A 24,913-nucleotide genomic window follows, 5' to 3' on the forward strand; every position below is an offset into this window, starting at 1 on the left:
CAGCTCCAGGGTGTAGTTTTTTCTCCCTGTGTGGCCAGTGGGAGTCTCTGTAATGCCCTGAGTATGCAAAGTGGACATGTCCTGTGTGGTACAGCATATACAGATCTGTAATCCTAACAAAAGACAAAGCGAAACGACTTCATTTAATAAACAAAAAGAACGCCTCCAGAGTCAATGCAGAGCAGGTGTCAGGTGAGGGGATGGTACTGCTCTATGTAAATATCTCGCACTCCAGTCTGTGCAGGGAAAAGAGGCCACAATTATCCACCCTCCGTACCTGCCCTACGTCAACATGGAGAGCAATACAGGCCTGGGTTGGATTATGAATACAGTATGAATGATTTCCAGCATGCTTAATTGACACATCTCTAAATATCTCTAAATGGTTTGGAGCAGTATGTGTGTGTGCGTATACAGTATACCTGATTGTGTGTGTGTGTGCACTGTTTATTAGAATCACATCCACCCCTCCCTCAACATGTTTATCACACAATAACAGTGCTGTACTCAGTATGTATTCAATGAATGTGTATTCATTTTATTAAAACACATTTTCACTAACAGAGAACAAAAACAATATACCAGCACAATGCCTTTTCCTGCCATGTCGACTCACACATAAACTGCACAACTTGCTTTTTTCTACTGAGAGTGGCTGAGGACCAGGGATTATACTTTATACACGCTGCGTACGTGCCTAATCATGATCAAATTCAAAAACAGCTTTATTGGCTGTACACATCATTGCACTTGATACAGTACCATATTACATATAGTCAGTTTGCCCCAAAATGATTCTTATAAGCGGATTGCTTGATTCTTACAAGCAGATTAATTTATCATGGTTAGTATAGGAATGATTTGGTCCCAGTGGTTTTGATCAGAATATGATTCTTACATCCGTAATTCTTATAAACGGAGTGCACTGTATACAGTATACCTGATTGTGTGTGTGTGTGTATAGATACAGTATAGCTGATTGTGTGTGTGTATATACAGTATACCTGATTGTGTGTGTCTATGTGTGTGTGTATATACAGTATACCTGCCGCCCTGCTGCTAAAACCTAGACTGCAAGAGCACGCTATGTCCATTACGTTCCTCTGTTGCTATGCAACTGCATTTGCCACAAGCAGAGTCTTTCAGAGCAGATACAGAGGAGGGGTAGTTCTGGGGTTGAGCAGTACATCATTCCCGTATCTTGATTTTCATTAAAAAGCAGTTTTTTTCTTGGTTGCTCCCATTGCATTCCAGCTCAGTCCTGCCGCGGGAGCTCCTCAGAGCCCGTATACAGGATTAGTGTAGTTACTCTGGGATCCCACGGGCTGGTCTTCCTCAAGACGAGTGTACCTCTCCCTGCAAACAGAAAAGAGGGGAATGCAGTACTGTGTACGACTGACCCAGAGGTCCTTATTCATTACTGTAGACCTTTTTATATCTCTTCATCTGAAATACAAATTAGATACCATCATTTTTTGCAGGAAAACTGTTGCATTGCCAGCATCTATCTGGCAGAATCTCATATTTAAATAAGTACAATTCAGTCCCTTTGCAATAAGCAGACACTGCAGCTGATATATAAAGTTCACCTGTATGGCATTGCATACAATTCATTTGCAGTGATTTACTATAACTTTATTTCTGTGTATTTTTTGTAAGCCCTTTTTTCCCTGGTTCCAGTGAGTTTGTCTAAATCGAGAGTTGACAGTACTTCCTTACAATATTCTATCTGAATGTTTTCCACTATGTTCTGCTCACCTCTTCTTCCAGACCAGTGCTCCGACCAGTAATCCCAGCACTACAATCGTCCCTATCACAGTGACCGCCACTGCTGACCCTGCAAGAAACCAGACAGACAGTGTTTACTCCAAGCTGGAATAGAAACCAGGCAGACAGTGTTTACTCCAGGCTGGAACAGAAACCAGACAGACAGCGTTTACTCCAAGCTGGAATAGAAACCAGGCAGACAGCGTTTACTCCAGGCTGTAATAGAAACCAGACAGACAGCGTTTACTCCAGGCTGGAACAGAAACCAGACAGACAGTGTTTACTCCAGGCTGTAATAGACTCCTGCTTGTGTCACATTATCATGGCAGTCTTCTGTCATTTCAAAACACTTAAAGAAAGCAAGGAAGTTCAATGACAAATGTTTCTACTACTCATCTTTTTCAATTTTTTCAGCATGGAAGACACTGAGAAAGAATTCCAATCAAAGTTTGCCATTGCATTTCTCAAGTTTCTTTGCTATATCTAAGTTTAGCATTACTGAGTTTTTAAGATTGGGGTTTGTCATTGCATTTCTCAAGTTTCTTTGCTCTATCTAAGTTTAGCAGTACTGAGTGTTTAAGATTGGTTGGGTGAGTCTCTTGGCAGTGGACCTGCTCTCTGCTGCCATCGCCTGGCAGTACAGTCTTTCTCTTGCCACTGCACTCATGATGTCTTGCCATTGAAGAGGTTAATAAGAACAAGACTAATGAGACGTCTCTTTTGTCTAATTCCAACTGTCTAGTTATTTTGTAGTCCTGCCAAGTGTTTTGGATGACACATAAGAATGAAATAGCTTCTCTCAATGCAGAACTGAACTATATGGAGGGGATTGTCACAGCTATTTAAAGTGGTGGAATGCTATCATTTCTGTACAGATCTGGTGACACTCCCAGCACACTCAAATGTAGCTCTGAATACCTTTTCAACAAGCAAAACATAACAGATGAAGGTGGATATTCATTAACTCTACAGAGATGTAGAAATTAATGTGAACGAGGGAATGCATTTGGTTTGAGTTCTGATGCACATATAACTATTATTTTGTTTTTTTTAAATGCAATACCTCCCCCTCTTCACCACTAGGGGGCACAGAGAGAGACTCAGATAAAGGCACTGAATGATTTCAGCTTGCTGTTCCCTCCATACACTATGCTAATCTCCAGGGTGCGATTTGTCAAATTTCCAGTGGGGGGGACAAAATACACAAACTACAAAACAGCAGGCAAGCCTCTAGTAAAGATACATCACATCGATACACCACTCATGTGCCAACATCTGCCACCATGCAAATGCAGTTGCTGTCAAATTTTTATTATTATTATTATTATTATGTACGCTTATACTTAACCAAAATATAAATATATTTTTTTTTTAAAAAGCACTGAGGACGTAACTGCACATAAGCTGCTTCATGGCTTTCTCCTGTAGGAAGTGTATGTTTACCTCAACAATAACTGAGCAGTAACATACATATTTTAAAGTGCCCTGACGTGCAGTACAAGGCAGTTCTCTGTAATATTTTATGTTCCGTTACCAGTGGCGTAGCTAAGGGGTGGTTTTAGGGGTTTGATGTGGGAGAGAAAAAAATGTCAGACACCTGCGACACTGTAAACCCCCGTCCCAACCAGTGTAAGCTCTGACAAAACAAAACAATGTAGTTGCGGTTGAGCAGAGTCCTCTCATTTTTACACCATTGAAAGCCCCTAACAGCATGCTTTATATAACACAGCAGAGCCCCTAACAGCATGCTTTATATAACACAGCAGAGCCCCTAACAGCATGCTTTATATAACACAGCAGAGCCCCTAACAGCATGCTTTATATAACACAGCAGAGCCCCTAACAGCATGCTTTATATAACACAGCAGAGCCCCTAACAGCATGCTTTATATAACACAGCAGAGCCCCTAACAGCATGCTTTATATAACACAGCAGAGCCCCTAACAGCATGCTTTATATAACACAGCAGAGCCCCTAACAGCATGCTTTATATAACACAGCAGAGCCCCTAACAGCATGCTTTATATAACACAGCAGAGCCCCTAACAGCATGCTTTATATAACACAGCAGAGCCCCTAACAGCATGCTTTATACAACACAGCAGAGCCCCTAACAGCATGCTTTATATAACACAGCAGAGCCCCTAACAGCATGCTTTATATAACACAGCAGAGCCCCTAACAGCATGCTTTATATAACACAGCAGAGCCCCTAACAGCATGCTTTATATAACACAGCAGAGCCCCTAACAGCATTTTTTATATAACACAGCAGAGCCCCTAACAGCATGCTTTAAATAACACAGCAGAGCTCCTAACAGCATGCTTTATATAACACAGCAGAGCCCCTAACAGCATGCTTTATATAACACAGCAGAGCCCCTAACAGCATGCTTTATATAACACAGCAGAGCCCCTAACAGCATGCTTTATGTAACACAGCAGAGCTCCTAACAGCATGCTTTATATAACACAGCAGAGCTCCTAACAGCATGCTTTATGTAACACAGCAGAGCCCCTAACAGCATGCTTTATATAACACAGCAGAGCTCCTAACAGCATGCTTTATATAACACAGCAGAGCCCCTACTTATATAACACAGCAGAGCCCCTAACAGCATGCTTTATATAACACAGCAGAGCCCCTAACAGCATGCTTTATATAACACAGCAGAGCCCCTAACAACATGCTTTATATAACACAGCAGAGCTCCTAACAGCATGCTTTATGTAACACAGCAGAGCCCCTAACAGCATGCTTTATATAACACAGCAGAGTCCCTAACAGCATTCTTTATATAACACAGCAGAGCCCCTAACAGCATGCTTTATATAACACAGCAGAGCCCCTAACAGCATGCTTTATATAACACAGCAGAGCCCCTAACAGCATGCTTTATATAACACAGCAGAGCCCCTAACCGCATGCTTTAAATAACACAGCAGAGCTCCTAACAGGCATGCTTTATATAACACAGCCAAGCTCCTAACAGCATGCTTTATATAACACAGCAGAGTCCCTAACAGCATGCTTTATATAACACAGCAGAGCCCCTAACAGCATGCTTTATATAACACAGCAGAGCCCCTAACAGCATGCTTTATATAACACAGCAGAGCCCCTAACAGCATGCTTTATATAACACAGCAGAGCCCCTAACAGCATGCTTTATATAACACAGCAGAGCCCCTAACGGCATGCTTTATATAACACAGCAGAGCCCCTAACAGCATGCTTTATATAACACAGCAGAGCCCCTAACGGCATGCTTTATATAACACAGCAGAGCCCCTAACAGCATGCTTTATATAACACAGCAGAGCCCCTAACAGCATGCTTTATATAACACAGCAGAGCCCCTAACAGCATGCTTTATATAACACAGCAGAGCCCCTAACAGCATGCTTTATATAACACAGCAGAGCCCCTAACAGCATGCTTTATATAACACAGCAGAGCCCCTAACAGCATGCTTTATATAACACAGCAGAGCCCCTAACAGCATGCTTTATATAACACAGCAGAGCCCCTAACAGCATGCTTTATACAACACAGCAGAGCCCCTAACAGCATGCTTTATATAACACAGCAGAGCCCCTAACAGCATTTTTTATATAACACAGCAGAGCCCCTAACAGCATGCTTTAAATAACACAGCAGAGCCCCTAACAGCATGCTTTATATAACACAGCAGAGCCCCTAACAGCATGCTTTATGTAACACAGCAGAGCTCCTAACAGCATGCTTTATATAACACAGCAGAGCTCCTAACAGCATGCTTTATGTAACACAGCAGAGCCCCTAACAGCATGCTTTATATAACACAGCAGAGCCCCTAACAGCATGCTTTATATAACACAGCAGAGCCCCTAACAACATGCTTTATATAACACAGCAGAGCTCCTAACAGCATGCTTTATGTAACACAGCAGAGCCCCTAACAGCATGCTTTATATAACACAGCAGAGTCCCTAACAGCATTCTTTATATAACACAGCAGAGCCCCTAACAGCATGCTTTATATAACACAGCAGAGCCCCTAACAGCATGCTTTATATAACACAGCAGAGCCCCTAACAGCATGCTTTATATAACACAGCAGAGCCCCTAACCGCATGCTTTAAATAACACAGCAGAGCTCCTAACAGGCATGCTTTATATAACACAGCCAAGCTCCTAACAGCATGCTTTATATAACACAGCAGAGTCCCTAACAGCATGCTTTATATAACACAGCAGAGCCCCTAACGGCATGCTTTATATAACACAGCAGAGCCCCTAACAGCATGCTTTATATAACACAGCAGAGCCCCTAACAGCATGCTTTAAATAACACAGCAGAGCTCCTAACAGGCATGCTTTATATAACACAGCAGAGCCCCTAACAGCATGCTTTATATAACACAGCAGAGCCCCTAACAGCATGCTTTATATAACACAGCACAGCCCCTAACAGCATGCTTTACATAGCACAGCAGATCTCCTAACTGCATGCTTTCTATAACACAGCAGAGCCCCTAACAGCATGCTTTATATAACACAGCAGAGCCCCTAACAGCATGCTTTATATAACACAGCAGAGCCCCTAACAGCATGCTTTATATAACGCAGCAGAGCCCCTAACAGCATGCTTTATATAACACAGCAGAGCCCCTACTTATATAACACAGCAGAGCCCCTAACAGCATGCTTTATATAACACAGCAGAGCCCCTACTTATATAACACAGCAGAGCCCCTAATAGCATGCTTTATATAACACAGCAGAACCCCTAACAGCATGCTTTACATAGCACAGCAGAGTCCCTAACAGCATGCTTTACATAGCACAGCAGAGCCCCTAACTGCATGCTTTATATAGCACAGCAGAGCCCCTAACTGCATGCTTTATATAACACAGCAGAGCCCCTACTTATATAACACAGCAGAGCCCCTAACAGCATGCTTTATATAACACAGCAGAGCCCCTACTTATATAACACAGCAGAGCCCCTAACAGCATGCTTCATATAACACAGCAGAGCCCCTACTTATATAACACAGCAGAGCCCCTAACAGCATGCTTTATATAACACAGCAGAGCCCCTACTTATATAACACAGCAGAGCCCCTAACAGCATGCTTTATATAACACAGCAGAACCCCTAACAGCATGCTTTACATAGCACAGCAGAGCCCCTAACTGCATGCTTTATATAGCACAGCAGAGCCCCTAACTGCATGCTTTATATAACACAGCAGAGCCCCTAACAGTATGCTTTATATAACACAGCAGAGCCCCTAACAACATGCTTTATATAACACAGCAGAGCCCCTAACAGCATGCTTTATATAACGCAGCAGAGCCCCTAACAGCATGCTTTATATAACACAGCAGAGCCCCTATTTATATAACACAGCAGAGCCCCTAACAGCATGCTTTCTATAACACAGCAGAGCCCCTAACAACATGCTTTATATAACACAGCAGAGCCCCTAAGAGCATGCTTTATATAACACAGCAGAGCCCCTACTTATATAACACAGCAGAGCCCCTAACAGCATGCTTTATATAGCACAGCACAGCCCCTAATAGCATGCTTTATATAACACAGCAGAACCCCTAACAGCATGCTTTATATAACACAGCCAAGCTCCTAACAGCATGCTTTATATAACACAGCCAAGCTCCTAACAGCATGCTTTATATAGCACAGCAGAGTCCCTAACAGCATGCTTTATATAACACAGCAGAGCCCCTACTTATATAACACAGCAGAGCCCCTAACAGCATGCTTTATATAGCACAGCACAGCCCCTAACAGCATGCTTTATATAACACAGCAGAGCCCCTAACAGCATGCTTTATATAGCACAGCACAGCCCCTAACAGCATGCTTTATATAACACAGCAGAGCCCCTAACTGCATGCTTTATATAACACAGCACAGCCCCTAACAGCATGCTTTATATAACACAGCCAAGCTCCTAACAGCATGCTTTATATAGCACAGCAGAGTCCCTAACAGCATGCTTTATATAACACAGCAGAGCCCCTAACAGCATGCTTTATATAACACAGCAGAGCCCCTAACTGCATGCTTTATATAACACAGCACAGCCCCTAACAGCATGCTTTATATAACACAGCCAAGCTCCTAACAGCATGCTTTATATAACACAGCAGAGCCCCTAACAGCATTCTTTATATAACACAGCCGAGCTCCTAACAGCATGCTTTATATAACACAGCCGAGCCCCTAACAGCATGCTTTATATAACACAGCAGAGCCCCTACTTATATAACACAGCAGAGTCCCTAACAGCATGCTTTATATAACACAGCAGAGCCCCTAACAGCATTCTTTATATAACACAGCAGAGCTCCTAACAGGCATGCTTTATATAACATAGCCGAGCTCCTAACAGCATGCTTTATATAACACAGCAGAGCCCCTAACAGCATGCTTTATATAACGCAGCAGAGCCCCTAACAGCATGCTTTATATAACACAGCAGAGCCCCTACTTATATAACACAGCAGAGCCCCTAACAGCATGCTTTATATAACACAGCAGAGCTCCTAACAGCATGTTTTATGTAACACAGCAGAGCCCCTAACAGCATGCTTTATATAACACAGCAGAGCCTCTAACAGCATGCTTTATGTAACACAGCAGAGCCCCTAACAGCATGCTTTATATAACACAGCAGAGCCCCTAACAGCATGCTTTATATAACACAGCAGAGCCCCTAACAGCATGCTTTATATAACACAGCAGAGCCCCTAACAACATGCTTTATATAACGCAGCAGAGCCCCTAACAGCATGCTTTATATAACGCAGCAGAGCCCCTAACAGCATGCTTTATATAACACAGCAGAGCCCCTACTTATATAACACAGCAGAGCCCCTAACAGCATGCTTTATATAACACAGCAGAGCCCCTAACAGCATGCTTTATATAACACAGCAGAGCCCCTAACAGCATGCTTTATATAACACAGCAGAGCCTCTAACAGCATGCTTTATGTAACACAGCAGAGCCCCTAACAGCATGCTTTATATAACACAGCAGAGCCCCTAACAGCATGCTTTATATAACACAGCAGAGCCCCTAACAGCATGCTTTATATAACACAGCAGAGCCCCTAACAACATGCTTTATATAACGCAGCAGAGCCCCTAACAGCATGCTTTATATAACGCAGCAGAGCCCCTAACAGCATGCTTTATATAACACAGCAGAGCCCCTACTTATATAACACAGCAGAGCCCCTAACAGCATGCTTTATATAACACAGCAGAGCCCCTAACAGCATGCTTTATATAACACAGCAGAGTCCCTAACAGCATTCTTTATATAACACAGCAGAGCCCCTAACAGCATGCTTTATATAACACAGCAGAGCCCCTAACAGCATGCTTTATATAACACAGCAGAGCCCCTAACAGCATGTGCCGTAAAGTATCCAGCTTCTGTGTTTTATATATTTTATATTAACGTTTAAAAAATAAAATAGAAGAGACAAATCTTTCTCATCGGGGTTGTTATAACTTGTTACAGTAGTATGATTTTGAGTAATTTATTACATTAAGATATTATTTTTTATTAGGGCTGTTCTGATTAACAGATTAATCGGACCGATTAATCAACTAAAAAGTTAATCACACATTATTATTATTATTATTTTTTTAATCATGTATTAAAAGTGCATTCTGGGTAGACAGATACATGCATGCTGCTATTTAGGGAAGTGCTGATTTGAAGCGCGCGCTCTCTCCCTGGCAGTGGTAGGACACTGGTTTTAAGCTTGTATAAAAAGGGGTTCAAGTTGTGTAAAAATCATAATTGTTGTGTTGTTTTGCACAAGGATTGCTGATAGTGTGCTATGGGTGTATATACGAATTTGGAACTGGAATGTTTATCTATGTTGATTTAAATGATTGCCAAACATGTGCCTGCAAAGTTACTCGTGTGCATTGTAACCAGCTGTGGTGAACGCTGTGGTAAAATCCAGCAGAGCGCATTTATCCTGACCAACATAATAAACTGCTGATTCTTTTTGTTTCGTGTTTGTGCATTGCTAATAATTTGGGTGTTTAGAGGTTGATCTTTTTTGTTATTTCATTTTGAAATCTTGCAGCATCTGCAGTTGGCAGAAGCCCCTGTGTGCAAAAAAAAAAAATGAAATAAGTATCTGATTTATATTTCCCTACCTTATTTTAAAACTAAGATGCTGAACAGTAAACCTCATTGTAGCACCCCATTGCTAAAAACGTGTTTGTATTATCTAGTGTGAGTTTTATTATTATTAGAATTATTATTATTATTGGCAAAGTAATATAAAAGTAAGTTCATAATCAGTACTATATTACTTCTATAATAAAATTATTATTAGTATGTCACAGATCTGTAGTTTATGGTTTGCATATAATTTCTAAACCAAATGTCTTCACAATTGTATAAGCAAAGCACAAATTTGGTTATATGTAAAATGTAAGCGTGCCGTACAGAAAGACAGACACACATACAGAGAGACAGACAAACGATGAAACTTTAGCACAAGGAGTTCTGCAGATAAATGGAAAAACTGTGTGACAGACAGACAGACTCAATATATCCCCATATTACTATGATACTGAAAGGTCTTTAACAATTGGGCAAGCTGTTCTAGATATCAGCAATGTGTGACATAGTTCCTGAAACAATAACAGTAAAGGTAGATTTCTTTTTCTGTTTTTTAAAGCATGAATTATGACTGACCTAGATAATACTGCATGTAAAGTATGTATTTCCTGTCTTCCCGTGGTAGCATCTACATACAAAGCAGACTGTTCTTTCCAGTGACGTGGAGCAGAGTAACCTAGTTTAGCTTTTCAGAAAGTGACTTCAGTGTGTCGTCTGCTCAGAAAAACAAACCACTTCCCTTGTGAAGAGGGTGACTGTACAGTACACAGCAGCCTCATTAACAGCACTGCTCCCTGGCTCCCTGTACTGCTGTGCAAAGTGACTGATTAACAACATCACTGCTGACATTTTCCATGCCATGCACACCCATTCACGACACACCTCTCCCATGTGTACTTTCACTAAACATTATTATATCTGGCACTGCTCTAGGTAAAGAAATGTCTGTTTGCAAGCCATGATTTCATTTTGTCTTGCACTTTTTCAGAAACCAGCTGGATGGTTACTGACAGGAAATGAAGGCCCTGCAAGGATAGGGACAATTTCACTCTCCAGGTGAAATGACTCAGGAAGTGCAAGACAATCTGAAAGACGACGATGTCTTTAACCTAGTGTAGTACCAGATATTAGGATTTAAAATGAAAAGACTAAAATATGTGTTTCTTTCAAAACTGCACATTTGAGATCTATAAAGTGAATGGATTTTCATGGTTGGGGAAATTTATGGAACTATTATGTTTATACAATCACTTTAAAAATATGTTATTGAAATATACCTAAATCTTCATGTCTATAGCAAAGAAACACATGACTAATAAAGCTAAAGCTTTGCCAGTAATATACTGTTTATGATTCTCAATATGTAGGGCTCTTTGTCTTCAGTTTTTATTTTTATTTTTGATCAAACCCTTTGACCCTTTTTTTGAGCCAACTCCATGGAAAAGTGTTGATTGAGACTGTGACTGTGAATGTATAATATTTTAAACTAAGAACCTATCATGGATGGCATTTTAGATACGTGGTTGGAAATGTGATCTGCATGTTTCTAGGAGGTTTGCTTGTACACTTAAAACATCGATCTTTCAATTTAAAGCCATCATCTAGCTTAGAAAATGTTTTTTTATTGGTAAAGTGTTGATCTTTTTGTATACCTATTTAATTTTTTTAAACTATGAAGGCTCAAAGTCAGTAGAGGGCATACAGTGCTGTGAAAAAGTATTTGCCCTGTCTGATTTTCTGCATTTTTGCACATTTTTCACATTGTATTTGGTTGGTATTTCAGATTTTTGGATTGTAGTAGTATATAGAGGGAGTCTGAGAGAAAAAATGACACCAAAGTTTGGTGCTTCTTTCATTTGTTTGGTGTGCAAGGTAATCAAACATGCAATCTTCAGGTGTGAAAAAGTTATTGCCCCCCCCAGTTAACTCAACCCAATTAAAGGGATAATTAGGATCAGCTGTTTGAGTACTTTGGTTAACAACCAGGCCTGATTTGGGCCAGCCCTGCCCAATATAAATCTGACTAACTTTGGCCCTTACCATCAGAGTGAAGTTGTCAGCACACAGGTTCTAGAGGCACATCATGCCACGGACAAAAGAAATTCCTGAAGACCGCCGGAAAAAAGTTGTTGATGTCTATCGGTCTGGAAAGGGTTACAAAGCCATTTCTAAGGCTCTGGGGCTCAACTGAACCACAGTCAGAGCCATATTGTCCAAATGGAGAAAGTTTGGGACAGTAGTGAATCTTCCCAGGAGTGGCCGTCCTGCCAAAATCTCTCCAAGAGCAAGGCGTAAAATCATTCAGGAAGTCACAAAGAACCCTAGAACAACATCCAGGGATCTGCAGGCCTCTCGCCTCGGCTAAAGTCAGTATTCATGACTCCACCATCAGAAAGACACTGGGCACAAATGGGATTCATGGCAGAGTAGCTGCTGTTCACGTGTGAAAATGATATAAACACCCTCAATAAACCGGGTCTTCAGGGGCACTGTGTGTCGCGGGCTAGGGGGCGCTTCCTGGCAATACATGTGGGAATGTAAACTAACTGGTCAGTCAACAGAAGGCTGAATGATGTCTGCAGGATATTTCAGCTTTAACTCTGCCCTTGCTTGGTTCTGTTTATTCCTCTGGTTGTTTACTCCACACAGACCTCACACTGCTTTGTTTTGGTGTTCTCTGTTTGCCATGCACACCCCTGGCATTTATAATACTGTACACACACTGCACACCCCTGGCATTTATAATACTGTACACACACTGCACACCCCTGACATTTATAATACTGTACACACACTGCACACCCCTGGCATTTATAATACTGTACACACACTGCACACCCCTGGCATTTATAATACTGTACACACACTGCACACCCCTGGCATTTATAATACTGTACACACACTGCACACCCCTGGCATTTATAATACTGTACACACACTGCACACCCCTGGCACTTATAATACTGTACACACACTGCACACCCCTGGCACTTATAATACTGTACACAAACTGCATTTTCTTGTACAGTACCCTCTTCTATTTTCTTGTGTTAAAACCTTGTGGTTCCTGCTTGTATTTTGTACTGCGGTTTGGTATATGCTAATTCCCTGCTGCTGCTGCTACTTCCTGGTACATAACCACTTCCTGTGTTGCAGCTCAGTTTCACGCCAATGGTCTAGCTGAAGACAGGTCATGTAATCTACCACACAGGAAGTGATTATAAACCAGGAGAAAAACATCTTAAATCTACAGTGTTCTACTTAAAGAAACTGTGTAACCCAAATACAAGTAAAAACACAAGATCTTCAAAAGAAGAATAGGGTACCAGAGACATACTGTACACAAACTGCGAAGAAAGTGGATTTTAATACCTTGGTTCCTTTAAATTAATTGTAGTTAATAGTTCCATACATTTTCTTCGCCATCCATTCACAATCTAGGTCTCATATGTGCAGTTTTGAAAGAAGCACATGTTTTAGCCAACATGTATTTGCTTTTGAAATCATGATTTATTTTACTACACTAGATGAAAGAAATCTCTGTTTGCAAGCCATGCTTGTAGACGTTTTGCACTGTGCGTACCATTGCTTTGCAAAATGTCAGCCTCAGATGTGCGGATCGCATAGAATCTTGTGCGACAGACATTTTAAGCTTATAGGGTTGTTCTGTTTTATTTAGTGGTAGTAAGGAGCAAACAGACGCAGATACGTTTGGTTGAAGCTTCAAAAAATGCGAAAATCTGTCTTCTGATGATCCAGATGTCAGAGGGGAAAAAAATCAGTAAAGCACAGAGCCATCTGTTAAGCACCGAAAATACACTGGCAGCATTGAATGTTAGTCCAGCTCTACTGCATGGTCTGAATTCCTAATCATTAACACATCATTGCCAAGTTGTGTTATTATTATTATTATTATTAATGTTGTATTTTTTTAATTGCCTGTTTTGACACTACGTGTAAGATGTATGTTTATACGCCATGCTTAGGGGGTGAGTAATGATTACATTAGTTGTAGTGATTGAGAGAGTAATGATTAGATATGAAACCAGCATAAGGGATTTCTGAGTTAGATTTTCTCCTAGTTTAAAGCATGATTCGCACAGGACTAAAAACCAGGTGTCCTCAGAGTTGGTCAAAAGCAGAGAACATCTAGTCGCCTCCCAGACGGTAAAAGTCGGTAAATTTTAAATGAAATGCGATGTTGCGATGCCAGAGAAGGCGCTTTTGTGCATGACTTGCAAACAGTGAACCGAGTATAAATAACTCATTTCGTTGTACTTCTTTTCCAAAGGCTAAAATAACCATTCCATCGCTTGAGTGATATGTATTTCCATACATAGCTTCAAATGCACCGTTCAGAGCATCAGTTTTTTAAGAGACGCCCATTAGTCGATGTTTTGTATTTTCACCTGATCCCCAATTTGGTTATCCCCAATCACTGTGTTTTACTGAACTGTAGAATCTCAGGACAGATCGTACCAATTTTAATAATATATTATGATTTATTGTAAAGGCTGGTGTTGCTTTGAGGAGAATACCCCGGAAAGCTATACCAACTGTAACATAACACTGACATGGTCGATTCGCACTAAAAAGATACAGGACGCCTCTGTTTGAAATTTTCCCAATGTCCTGTAAAAAAAGGGAAACAGTGATGCAATTTGAGTGCAGTTTTCTAATGTGACAGTGTAAGCGCTGCAGGAAAGAACAACAAGTTCTTCATTTTTGCGTACCATGTGAAACATTTCTGGGGGCGCTCCAGACTTCACCCCTTCAGCTGCTTCCCCTACTGACTGACATGCTTTCACTCAGTAACATGCCTTGACTCAGAAGGCACTGCTGGGGTTAAATGACCCAGGAAGTGAAATACCTTTTGGAAAGCAAGGCGGGCCTGCTATAACATGTGTTTATTTCAAAACTGCACATTTGAGACCTACATGGCTAATGGGAATCAGACTTGCACAATTATTTTGTTCGCTACAATTATTTTAACGTGGCTGACAGGCCCCTGGTTTAAAGTGGAAATTCTCACCTGACAGCGGTCGAATCTTCTGAGACACAATCCCATCAGTGGTGCTGTTTCCAGACTTGCCCCCTCGGGTATCCTGCTGGATGACAGCAGAGGCAGTGGTGCTGGCAGTGGGGTTTGAAACCTGGCTGGTCGTTGTGCTCTCAGCAGTGCTGGCAGGCGGCTCTGGACTGCTCCTGATCATGGTACCGTTACTGGTTGGTAAAGGAGTCATTGTGTTGACACTGCTCTTATACTGCGAGGTATAGGAATCATTCCCCGGCATGGTGCTACTGAGGGTCATGGGTGCACTGGTACTGGATATGTTGGTAGTTACTTGGGTCTCACTTGTTCCTGGTGTTGTACTGCTTACATGGGTTGTATTGGGGGCTGGAGATGATGTATCTGTGGTAGAGTTAACCAATGAGCTGTTGTCTGCAGTTTCTTTGGAAACCAGGCCAGTTGAATTGGCCAATGAGCTGTTGCCTGTCGTTTCATTGGAAACCAGGTCAGTTGAGTTAACCAATGAGCTGTTGCCTGTCGTTTCATTGGAAACCAGGTCAGTTGAGTTAACCAATGAGCTGTTGCCCGTCGTTTCATTGGAAACCAGGTCAGTTGAGTTAACCAATGAGCTGTTGCCTGTCGTTTCATTGGAAACCAGGTCAGTTGAGTTAACCAATGAGCTGTGGTCTGTCGTTTCATTGGCATTGGGTGGCAGGAGGGTAGTGGATGCTGAGGAGCTGGTATCGGCCACGTCAGTAGAAGTGAAAGCAGGTATTAAACCTGAGGAAAAACAAAAAATACTGAATATCACAGCACATTCCAAACAATAAAAACAAAGCAGCCCAGGGCATACTCAGGGGTGGCCAATTCATATCGCCCGATGCCCGAGTCAACAAGATTTGTGTCAGGGACAACAAGTTTTACCGGTACATTTTGCCCGTCGGACAAATACCACATTACTTCAATTGGGCGCTGCGGCGTTTATTTTAAACAAGGGCGGTGATTATTGTTGTGATAAGCAATAAAAGAAGCGAAAGAGAAGTTGCGGGCTTCTTGCTTTAGAGTCCAGATAAGTGTAGTTTATTGAAGATAAAAGTTCTGAGTTGCAAAGTTACAACCAGACATCTTAAAGGTTACATGGTGACAACAGTTTGCAGGTATCCTCTCTCCAAGCACGGATCAGAGCAATACAAAAAACCATTTCAGTATTCTCAGTTTAAATGCAGTCTTTCAGTGACATCATGATTTTTCTTTAAACTAATCACATGTTTCTTTTGGTTACAGTTATACAATCTCTTAATCAGTCCAAGTATCTAACACTGTCCAGATCTCGCTGGTGGGGCTAGCTTTTACGACCCCATCATAAACCAAACTTGTTCTAAGCCTGAAGGTAATTTAACTTTTTAGTCAAAGCAAGGACAGGAGATAACCTGTCCTGGAACAACCTTATGGTCATCCTTTTGTTTAGTGTAAGAACAGGAACAACTGAAAGATCTCAGCTCTTCAGGTTCTGACCAGAATTCAAGACAAAGATTTTGTCTCTCTCTACCTAAATTTAACCAAAATGTACCTTCATAGTAAATTCAATCTATGAGTCGTATTATAAGATAATTTCTCTATTTAAATGTACCAACAATTATTAATAATACTATGCTTTACAAACGCTGCAATATTTTATTAAATGATTTAAGGCATTTTACAAACGGCACCATGAGAGGCTCCGATCTGCAGCACTATACTCTAAAACTATGTGTTTTTGGGGCATGAATACAGTGCATTTACTGACAGTTAACGAGAGCCTATTAGTTGGGAGGTCAGGGGAGTACTGTATTACTATTATTATTATTATTATTATTATTTATTTCTCAGCAGACACCCTTATCCAGGGCGACTTACAATTGTTACAAGATATCACATTATTTTTACATACATTTACCCATTTATACAGTTGGGTTTTTTACTGGAGCAATCTAGGTAAAGTACCTTGCTCAAGGGTACAGCAGCAGTGTCCCCCACCTGGGATTGAACCCACAACCCTCCGGTCAAGAGTCCAGAGCCCTGACCACTACTCCACACTGCTGCACTACTGTACCAGTGAATCAGGAGTGTGTATTGGTTGCTATGGGGCGGGACAAGAAGAGGAGAGAGAACGGTAGTTGAGTATGATGCAGGTGTTTTTCTTAACGAAAAATATTACCTCTGAATATCTGTTTGATTTCTGTTAAAACTAAAATATATCCTACTCGTTTTTTTTTTTCTTTATGTAATTTACCTGCTTGTTTGTAATTTCTCTGTAAGAGAAACTCAAACAAAATCTTCTCATAGATAGTAAGCAAGTTTTTTTGTTTTTTTGGGGTTTTTTTTGTTTTTTTTTATATAATTGTACAGGACTGAGAAATTCCAATTGAATAAAAAACAAAACAACTAAACCCCCTACAAGAAGATATCTTCAGTCAGCTTTTGGATAACACTTAGAGTGACCGGCAAAACTCTTCCTCTGAGTTTAAGTTTTCACCATCCAAGCTGAGGACGAGGTAAACAGACAGCCCTTGTTTTACCCCTGCTGTGTTAGCACTGAACTCTGCTGGAAAAAAAGGGACATGAAGGACTTCTGTGCTGTAAGTAGTTCATCTTGGGTTGTCTGTCGGGACTGTACTATAAAATAACATTTGCTTACTAAGGTGGGTGTACATTAGTTTGTATTACATGCTGGATTGAGGTTGCAGTCTCTTCGGGGGTGTCATGTACAGAGGCAGAGTTGCTCGTTTCTTTCTTTATTTTTTTGAGCAGGGGTAGAAAAAAAAAATACCTTTTACGTTTCTTTATTGAGAGCAGCGTTTATTCGAGGGCGGCGTTAATTTGAAGTAATACGGTACTTATTATTATTATTAATTATTATTATTAATAATAATAATAATAATAATAATAATAATAATAATAATAATAATAATAATAATAATAATAATAACCATGGTAGATCTAATTCCATTTTTAAATACAAATTTGTACTTCTGCTTGTTCATTTTCCAATGTTTTGCACACCGTATCCTTGTTAACCAGTGCATGTAAAATGACCGTAATAATACTTTCCCTTTATACTTGAGTGTGTACAATACAATGTAATTTTGTTATAAAACAAAACTGTTACTTAGTTCCCACTGACACCCAACCTTTTAACAAAGTTGCAGGGATCTTTAAATTGAGTTACGATGTTGCTACAAGGTTGTGTGTTAGCAGCTTCTCAATGACCGCATGAAGCATGTGAAGCTAGAGATCTAATTATAAACACTAGTCTCAAATAATCACTGGTCTCCAATCCGCGCCGGGTCTGCTGGCAAATATTGTAAATAAACACCGGAGGCGTTTAAAGATTTACGGTAAGTAACTCCAGCCATTGGTGGGTGAAGTCTGACGTAGTTTGAATCTTTTTAGTTTCATTGATCTGTTTTTTTGTTTTGCCATGTGTCCTGCACAAAAAATAGATGTGCTTAGTTTTGGCAAGAATATTTGGACTGCTTTAAGTTTTTTTGCTTTCAGACTGGATGAGCGCATCAATTTTGACTAACACTCATGGTGGGTGAAGTCTGATGTAGTTTGAATGTTTTAAATTTGTTTTTATTTTTTTGCGCAGCAATCTCAATTCTTGTTCATTGTTGAATAAAAGCAAAGCCCTAAAAGTTATATTTGATTTGTGTGTGTGTGTCTTTTTGTGGGACTGTAAGCAGGCAAGTAGATTTTTATGAAGGACAAGTAGATTTTATAAGCATTTTGTCCCTTGGACAAGAAGTTTCTTTCAGCAATTGGCCACCCCTGATACTGTAGGGCAGGGCTTCCCAACCCTGGTCCTGGGGACCCCATGTGTATTCTGGTTTTCATTTCAACTGAGCTCTCAATTTCTTAACCCTTAATTCAACTAATAATTTGCTTAATTAGACCTTTTTACTTGTTTTCAGCTCTTAAAACAGTTGCAGCTTTCAAGTTAGCTATAACATTTTATGTATCATGGCTGTGCCTCCATGATACATCAACAGTCGCTTGCATGGTTTGCCTTCAACTTTTTTTTTTTTTTTTTTGGTTGTGTGGGCATTTAACAAAAAAATCCCAAACAGCAGAGGGGTTTGGAGACATTTCTTTCAATACAGCTTACACTATATGTCGCTTTGCTGTCGAGATGGAGAATGAAGAAATTAAAGGTTAGCCTCTGGATAACACGAGCTGGAGGGGGGATCAGTTTTTAGAATTTAAATTATTAGTTTGTGTATTTTGTATGTTTCACACTTATTCTACCATAGCACTTCTCTTACACTGTTTTGTACACAAGGTATTCAGTACATATTTTATTAAGATCTACAACACCCCTCCCCAGTGCTTTGGATACTACACCTGCTCCATACACGGCAGCGGCGCCATGCAGAGCTTCTACGTATAACGATTTGGTAGCGGATTTTATTACAACAACTTTTGTTTAAGTAACATGCATTATACAAATCAAAAGATGGAATTTTGCATGTGAGTGACATTTAATGTGTGATTTATAGTGTTCACACATTGTCAAACGGTTTCTGTTAACAGAGAAAAAAAAAAGAAACGTAGTGTGTGAATTCCACCTGACGAACCTTTGAAGATTTAAAACTACCTTCGAATCAGTTTTGCCAAGTCTCACAAGAAAAAAAAGCACACTGCCTTTCAAAACAAGCCCAACCCGTTTCAGGGGGAGGGGAGTGGGGGTGTTTATACATTGCAGATTTTTTTTTTTAGTACTAGTTTTTCTTAGTTGAACTGGAGTGGGGATAGCAGGATTCTAAAATTATAATGGCGTGCATATACACTGACACCAGTCAATCACGCAACCCACGACTCTCAAAATTGAAGTGACTTTTTACAAAAACAAGCCCAATTCCGCTTATAAGTGGACGGCAACTGTGCTTCAAATTCCTGGCTAGCGAACAAACCTTCAAACCTTTTAACACAGCCCTTGTAAACGGAGAAAAATATTTATACTGTATTATAAATTCATTACTATTAATAGGCAGATGTTTCAATCACAATTCTAAGCATTTTCATGAATTTATAAAATTCTGAGGCCTACACTTTCTGACCTTGCCTAACTTTGAACAGAAATCATGAAATAAGTCTAACCTATAACCATCTGTTTAGTAAAACATTTAATCATAGCATGTAAGGTGATGATGCATAATAAGCCTAATCAATGATTTTCAGACACTTGAAGTGATTTTTTTTTTTTTTTTTTAAAGACAAGTTTGAAACTGATCTACTTCCCATGTGGCCATGTTGGAAATGATGCAATCTCTTTTTATGATCACATGATCAAAGGTGTGGCCTAGGGCAGTGGTGCACAAAGTGGGGGGGGGGGGGGGTCAGTAAGGGGGTGTGACTATGACTAAAGGGGCAGTCCTGTAAAAAATATATATATATAAAGGATAGAACTCTTTAAATAAATACATAAATGACAGCTAATTAGTTTTTACCTTTCAAATGAGCTGTTGACGATCACTGTGAAAAATGATGTTTGAAGTGGCGAGTGTGAGTGAAACTGCAGTGAACAGAGATGAAATGGCGGCTACCACGTATGGAGCAACAAGTGTAAAATAAAGCACTAATGTCCTTATTTACAAAATACATAAATGTTAACAAACAAATTCTTAACACTCGGAGTGTAAGTCTAGCTCTGCAGCATACAATGCCAAATCAAGCGCGCCAGCAGTCATGGGCTTGCACGTTGGCTTCAGATTTAGCTGGCAAAATAAATGTTTTTTGTGAAACCCACATTTTATTTTTTCAGATTCATCTTTTTAGATTTAATTGCGGAACGATAATATTTTTCAGATGTATCTGTCAGGTAAATGTTGACTCGCCAAGTTTAAAAAAAAAAAAAAAAAAAACTTCACTTGCATGTATTTTTTTCACTGATTTATTTGTTAGAAATGTTAGTTAAATGTTGACTTGCCAAGTGTAAAAAAATGTTGAAATTCACTGATTTATTTGTTAAAAACCCAGATTTAACATGTCAGCCAAATGTTCAGTTGCTAAGTGTAAAAAAAAAAAAAAAAAAAATGTATAGACTTTGATACGCTTGTCTATTTTGCTAAATCTGGACTTAGGGTTAAATCTAGGAAAAAATACACGATTTACATTACAAAAATGACCTGTTAAACTATAAAGGTGGTTATACAGGAGGCTGTGTGGTCCAGTGGTTAAAGAAAAGGGCTTGTAACCAGGGAAAGTTTTCATTAGGGGGCCATACACTGTCTGTTACGGTAATGACATTGAAAACTGGGGACAGGTTTTCAATGGCTTTTTATTCAAAAATAGAAAACACATTTTAAAATAATAGTTCAACATTATACCATGATACAACATTCCTTTTAAAAAATATATATTGTCATGTTTTAAAATTATTCCATGAAATGCATTTGTTTTGATGAGAAAGAATAAGAGCTGGAAGACACTGAACTTTTATAACAAAAAAATCACCCTTAAATGCTAATATTGCATAAAAAACAATTATGCATATTTGCAAAATGTTAACGAAAACAGCTAACGAAATGGATGTATAGTGCATCAGACAAAACCATTTTTAAAATATTTAAATACACTTTATTTTGAGGTGGGTGGTCGATTTGTCTCATTTCTGTAGCATGATAACTTACAAGCAGGTGTTGTGCACCGAGTACTGCACTTCCCCGGTGCATGCGCAAATGACTTTAGCTCAAAAAACAAGGAAACGCTTAATTTTGGCCCTTTAAAGTTCTTAAGTGTTTTTTGTTTTTTTTCCACAATTCAACAAATGTATGTGACTTTAACTGATGAGCAACTTATTGGGTTATCTAAAATTGTAAACATACACGATTTTGTGGGTGAACTACAGTTTGCCTTGTTCATAGTGATTTGTCCTGTAGTCAGTCACACCACTTCTGTGCCGTTAACAGGTCAACGATGCACCGACAAATTTGTGGCCCTACACTGGCAGCAAATTTTGACGAAGTAGCAAAAATTGACGTTACATCGGTACTCTGAAACGTTCACGTTTAATTTATGTCTTTATTTTGTAAGGATCAAATCGTTCTATTTTAAAATAAAACACGATAAAGCAACACTGGGTAAGAGCAAATGGGAAGCAGAGAGAGTGATGCTCTTACCTGTTGCACAAATCCAGAAACAGAGAGCCACCGGCGCCTTCATGGTTCTGCGAGTCCAGTTACAGTCGTTGTCTGACACCTGTGGACTAGGTTGGTCGTGCAGCAGACAGGTCGAAGTGGGTTCGGAGAGCTCTAGTTAAAAGTATTTCCTGTGAATGTCAAGCAGTATCTTCTTCTTCAGCAGTAATCACGACTCGCGGAGGCGAGCACCCGTGCTTTTCACAACATGCAACCAAAGCAGGTGCGCTGGGGGCGTTGCTGCAGCTTGCACTGTGACAGCACGACACCCACACTGGATCAATAGCAGCAATGCCCTGGTTCCGAACACACACTGGAAGTCATTGGCTCATCAACTATATGTCTTTTTTATTTATGCGTTTATTTTATTTTATTCTTTTTTTGGTTTGTTTTTCATTTCCCCCTTCTTGCTGTTTGAATGTCTCCAGCTTACCAAGAGCCACCTAACTCGATTTTCAGGTTTGCGTTTTGCAGTTCTGAAGCGCTTTGTTTTTGGAGCGGTATGGGGCGTGGTGTGTACTGGCATGTTGTTTACTGTGGTTTCGTTGTTCACTGTCTCAGTTCAGGACAATAGCGTATAGACCGATCACAGAGGCTTTGTTCCCTGCCTAATAATTATGTTCAAATATTATCTTCAGGTTACACTCCTACTGAAAAAATCCAGCGACTTGATCAATTTGTGAATCGGGTACAATACATTTAATGATGCCGGCCATGGCCAGTGAAATGTACATCTCTGTTGCTGTGATCTTTACATAATCAAGCAGCGTCCTACAAACATCAAAAGAGGAGTCGGTGTCAGGAAAACAAAACAACTGACTCTCCCCTTCTAGCCAGGTTGCAGTTTAACCAGCTTTCTGGTGAATTTAAATAGCCCAAGTTTAAGGGAGGTTACAAATGCATTCCCAATGTCTCCTATTTAATTTTGTATTTTTGTTTATTTCATGTATTAGATTGTCAGAAGTTTCTGAAAGGAAGTTGTATTGTTTGTTGATTGGTGATTGACAGGTTTCTGAGAGGAAGTTGTATTGTTTGTTGATTGCTGAGGAGTTTGCTGAAATAGATGCACGTGACAACTTTTAAAAAGTACTGTTGTCATTAAAATGTCAACACATTTCACTGATATGATCGATAGAGTTAAGATGTTAGTAAGCTAGTTTATAAATTAAACTCATGAGATTTACATGTAATATGTTCCTCACCGGATCAACACCCAGTTACTTACAGAAGTGATCACTGACCCTGTATACTCCTAACCAGACTAGCTTTTAATTGCTGTGTTCTACAGATCCTCACTGTTTTTAAGTTAATGGTTTAATTTTTCGTTATGTGTGTGTGTGTGTGTGTGACACGCTTTGGGATCTCTATAGAAATGTATTTTATTGTGAGTCTCTATTTAGTCTTGTACTCTGCTCTTGTTTAGTGCTTTTTGTATGGAAGGCGCTGTATACATATAAATACAATTTGATTTGATAATAATCTCATGATGGGTCGGAGGGATGGGATGCAGCTGCCACTGCAGGGCTGGTTCATCCTAATCCTGGAGGTCTGCATGTCTGATAATGGATGTGATATTCCTCCTGCTCCCCTCTGATCTCATTGTTGTTGATCTCATACTGAGTCATAACTGCAGAGAAACGTTGTGCAGTGCATCCTTGGCAAGGCATTGCTTTCTGTCTGAGGGAAAGAAAATGACTGAGATGGATAACTGGGATAGTGAAGGGAAGAATGGCCAGGGTTTTTAAAAACATTTCTTCTCTGTACAGACAGACTCGCAGGTCCCTCATCGTTTAGCTGTGGTTATTTTTTTTCTTGAGTTTACTTTCGCTTGACAAAGCACTATAAATTAACTTCCTGTGTTACAGTAAAACACCACCGTGCTGCACATAGAGAATGCCAAGGCTGGTGGGGCCCTATTACCCGTAACACAGGAAGTGAGTGAGGAGTGGAAACCAAGGGCTAGATTTTTAAAGCTATTTAATCCAAATCATCATCAGTGTTATTTTTGCCTGAAAGAAAAAAAAAAACACCAATTCTAAAAGGAATAAGAAAAGACTACTCACAGCCACAGCAATAAATATTTGAGTTTGTAAAACTTTGGTGGTGCCCTGGGTCAGGGTGCAGATTCCCCTACACTTGGGGTTAGAAAAAAAAAAAGAAAATAATCTCTTTAAAAACCTTGTGTTTAAACAACAAAATGTAATATTTTCCATAAACCCAATATCTATTCGATAAAATGCATACCTTATGTAAAAAAAGTACTTACAGCGACTAACCTGGAGTGTGTTATTTGATCCTTCTGCACTTTGTTGTGTATTTGCTGTATTCAATGGGGATTCGTCGTTTATGCTATTTATAATAATTATAAATATTATTATTGTTTATTTCTTAGCAGACACCTTTACCCAGGGTGATTTACAGTTGTATACAAAAAATACATATTAAGAATTACAGTACAATTAAGAGCAAGATACAAAATACACTGACTTCAGTCCTAATTAGAGCAAATACAAAACGCAGTATGATTTGATATCGGGGCAGCTCAAGAGCAGATAACAGTGTTGATAGTTACATCAGGGTTAGATACGAGTGCAGGTGAAATACAAGATACTACAGATTGGGTTAAGTGCAGGATTAAATACTGTACAATAGGGAGCAGATAAGTGTAAGTTAAAGTGCATTAAAGGCAGAGTGCTATATAGTCCAGAAGAGAAGAGTTCAGTTTTACAGGTGTGTCAGGGACTGGGCAGTCCTGACATCCATAGGAAGGTCGTTCCACCACTGT

General features: G+C 39.9%; 1 protein-coding gene across 1 annotated transcript; it reads right to left on the bottom strand.

The window, feature by feature from the left end:
* Positions 1-517: 517 nt before the first annotated feature.
* On the bottom strand, positions 518-22,589 carry LOC117413083 (mucin-2-like). Its single transcript, XM_034021824.3, has 4 exons — positions 22,111-22,589; positions 14,972-15,730; positions 1,759-1,837; positions 518-1,356 (listed from the first exon to the last, which is right to left on the bottom strand). Exons 1-4 carry the CDS (start codon positions 22,151-22,153, stop codon positions 1,278-1,280), a joined length of 960 nt encoding a protein of 319 aa, XP_033877715.1. The 5' UTR covers positions 22,154-22,589; the 3' UTR covers positions 518-1,277.
* Positions 22,590-24,913: the final 2,324 nt, after the last annotated feature.

This window comes from Acipenser ruthenus, chromosome 23 (genome assembly GCF_902713425.1).
Source record: "Acipenser ruthenus chromosome 23, fAciRut3.2 maternal haplotype, whole genome shotgun sequence".
NCBI lineage: Eukaryota > Metazoa > Chordata > Actinopteri > Acipenseriformes > Acipenseridae > Acipenser > Acipenser ruthenus.

Coding starts and splice junctions, on each gene's coding strand:
- LOC117413083 (XM_034021824.3), bottom strand. CDS start 22,153: ATGAAGGCGCCGGTGGCTCTCTGTTTCTGGATTTGTGCAACAG. Junction 15,731..22,110: donor TTTCTGGATTTGTGCAACAG/GTAAGAGCATCA, acceptor GTTTTTCCTCAG/GTTTAATACCTGCTTTCACT. Junction 1,357..1,758: donor GCACTGGTCTGGAAGAAGAG/GTGAGCAGAACA, acceptor TTCTGTTTGCAG/GGAGAGGTACACTCGTCTTG.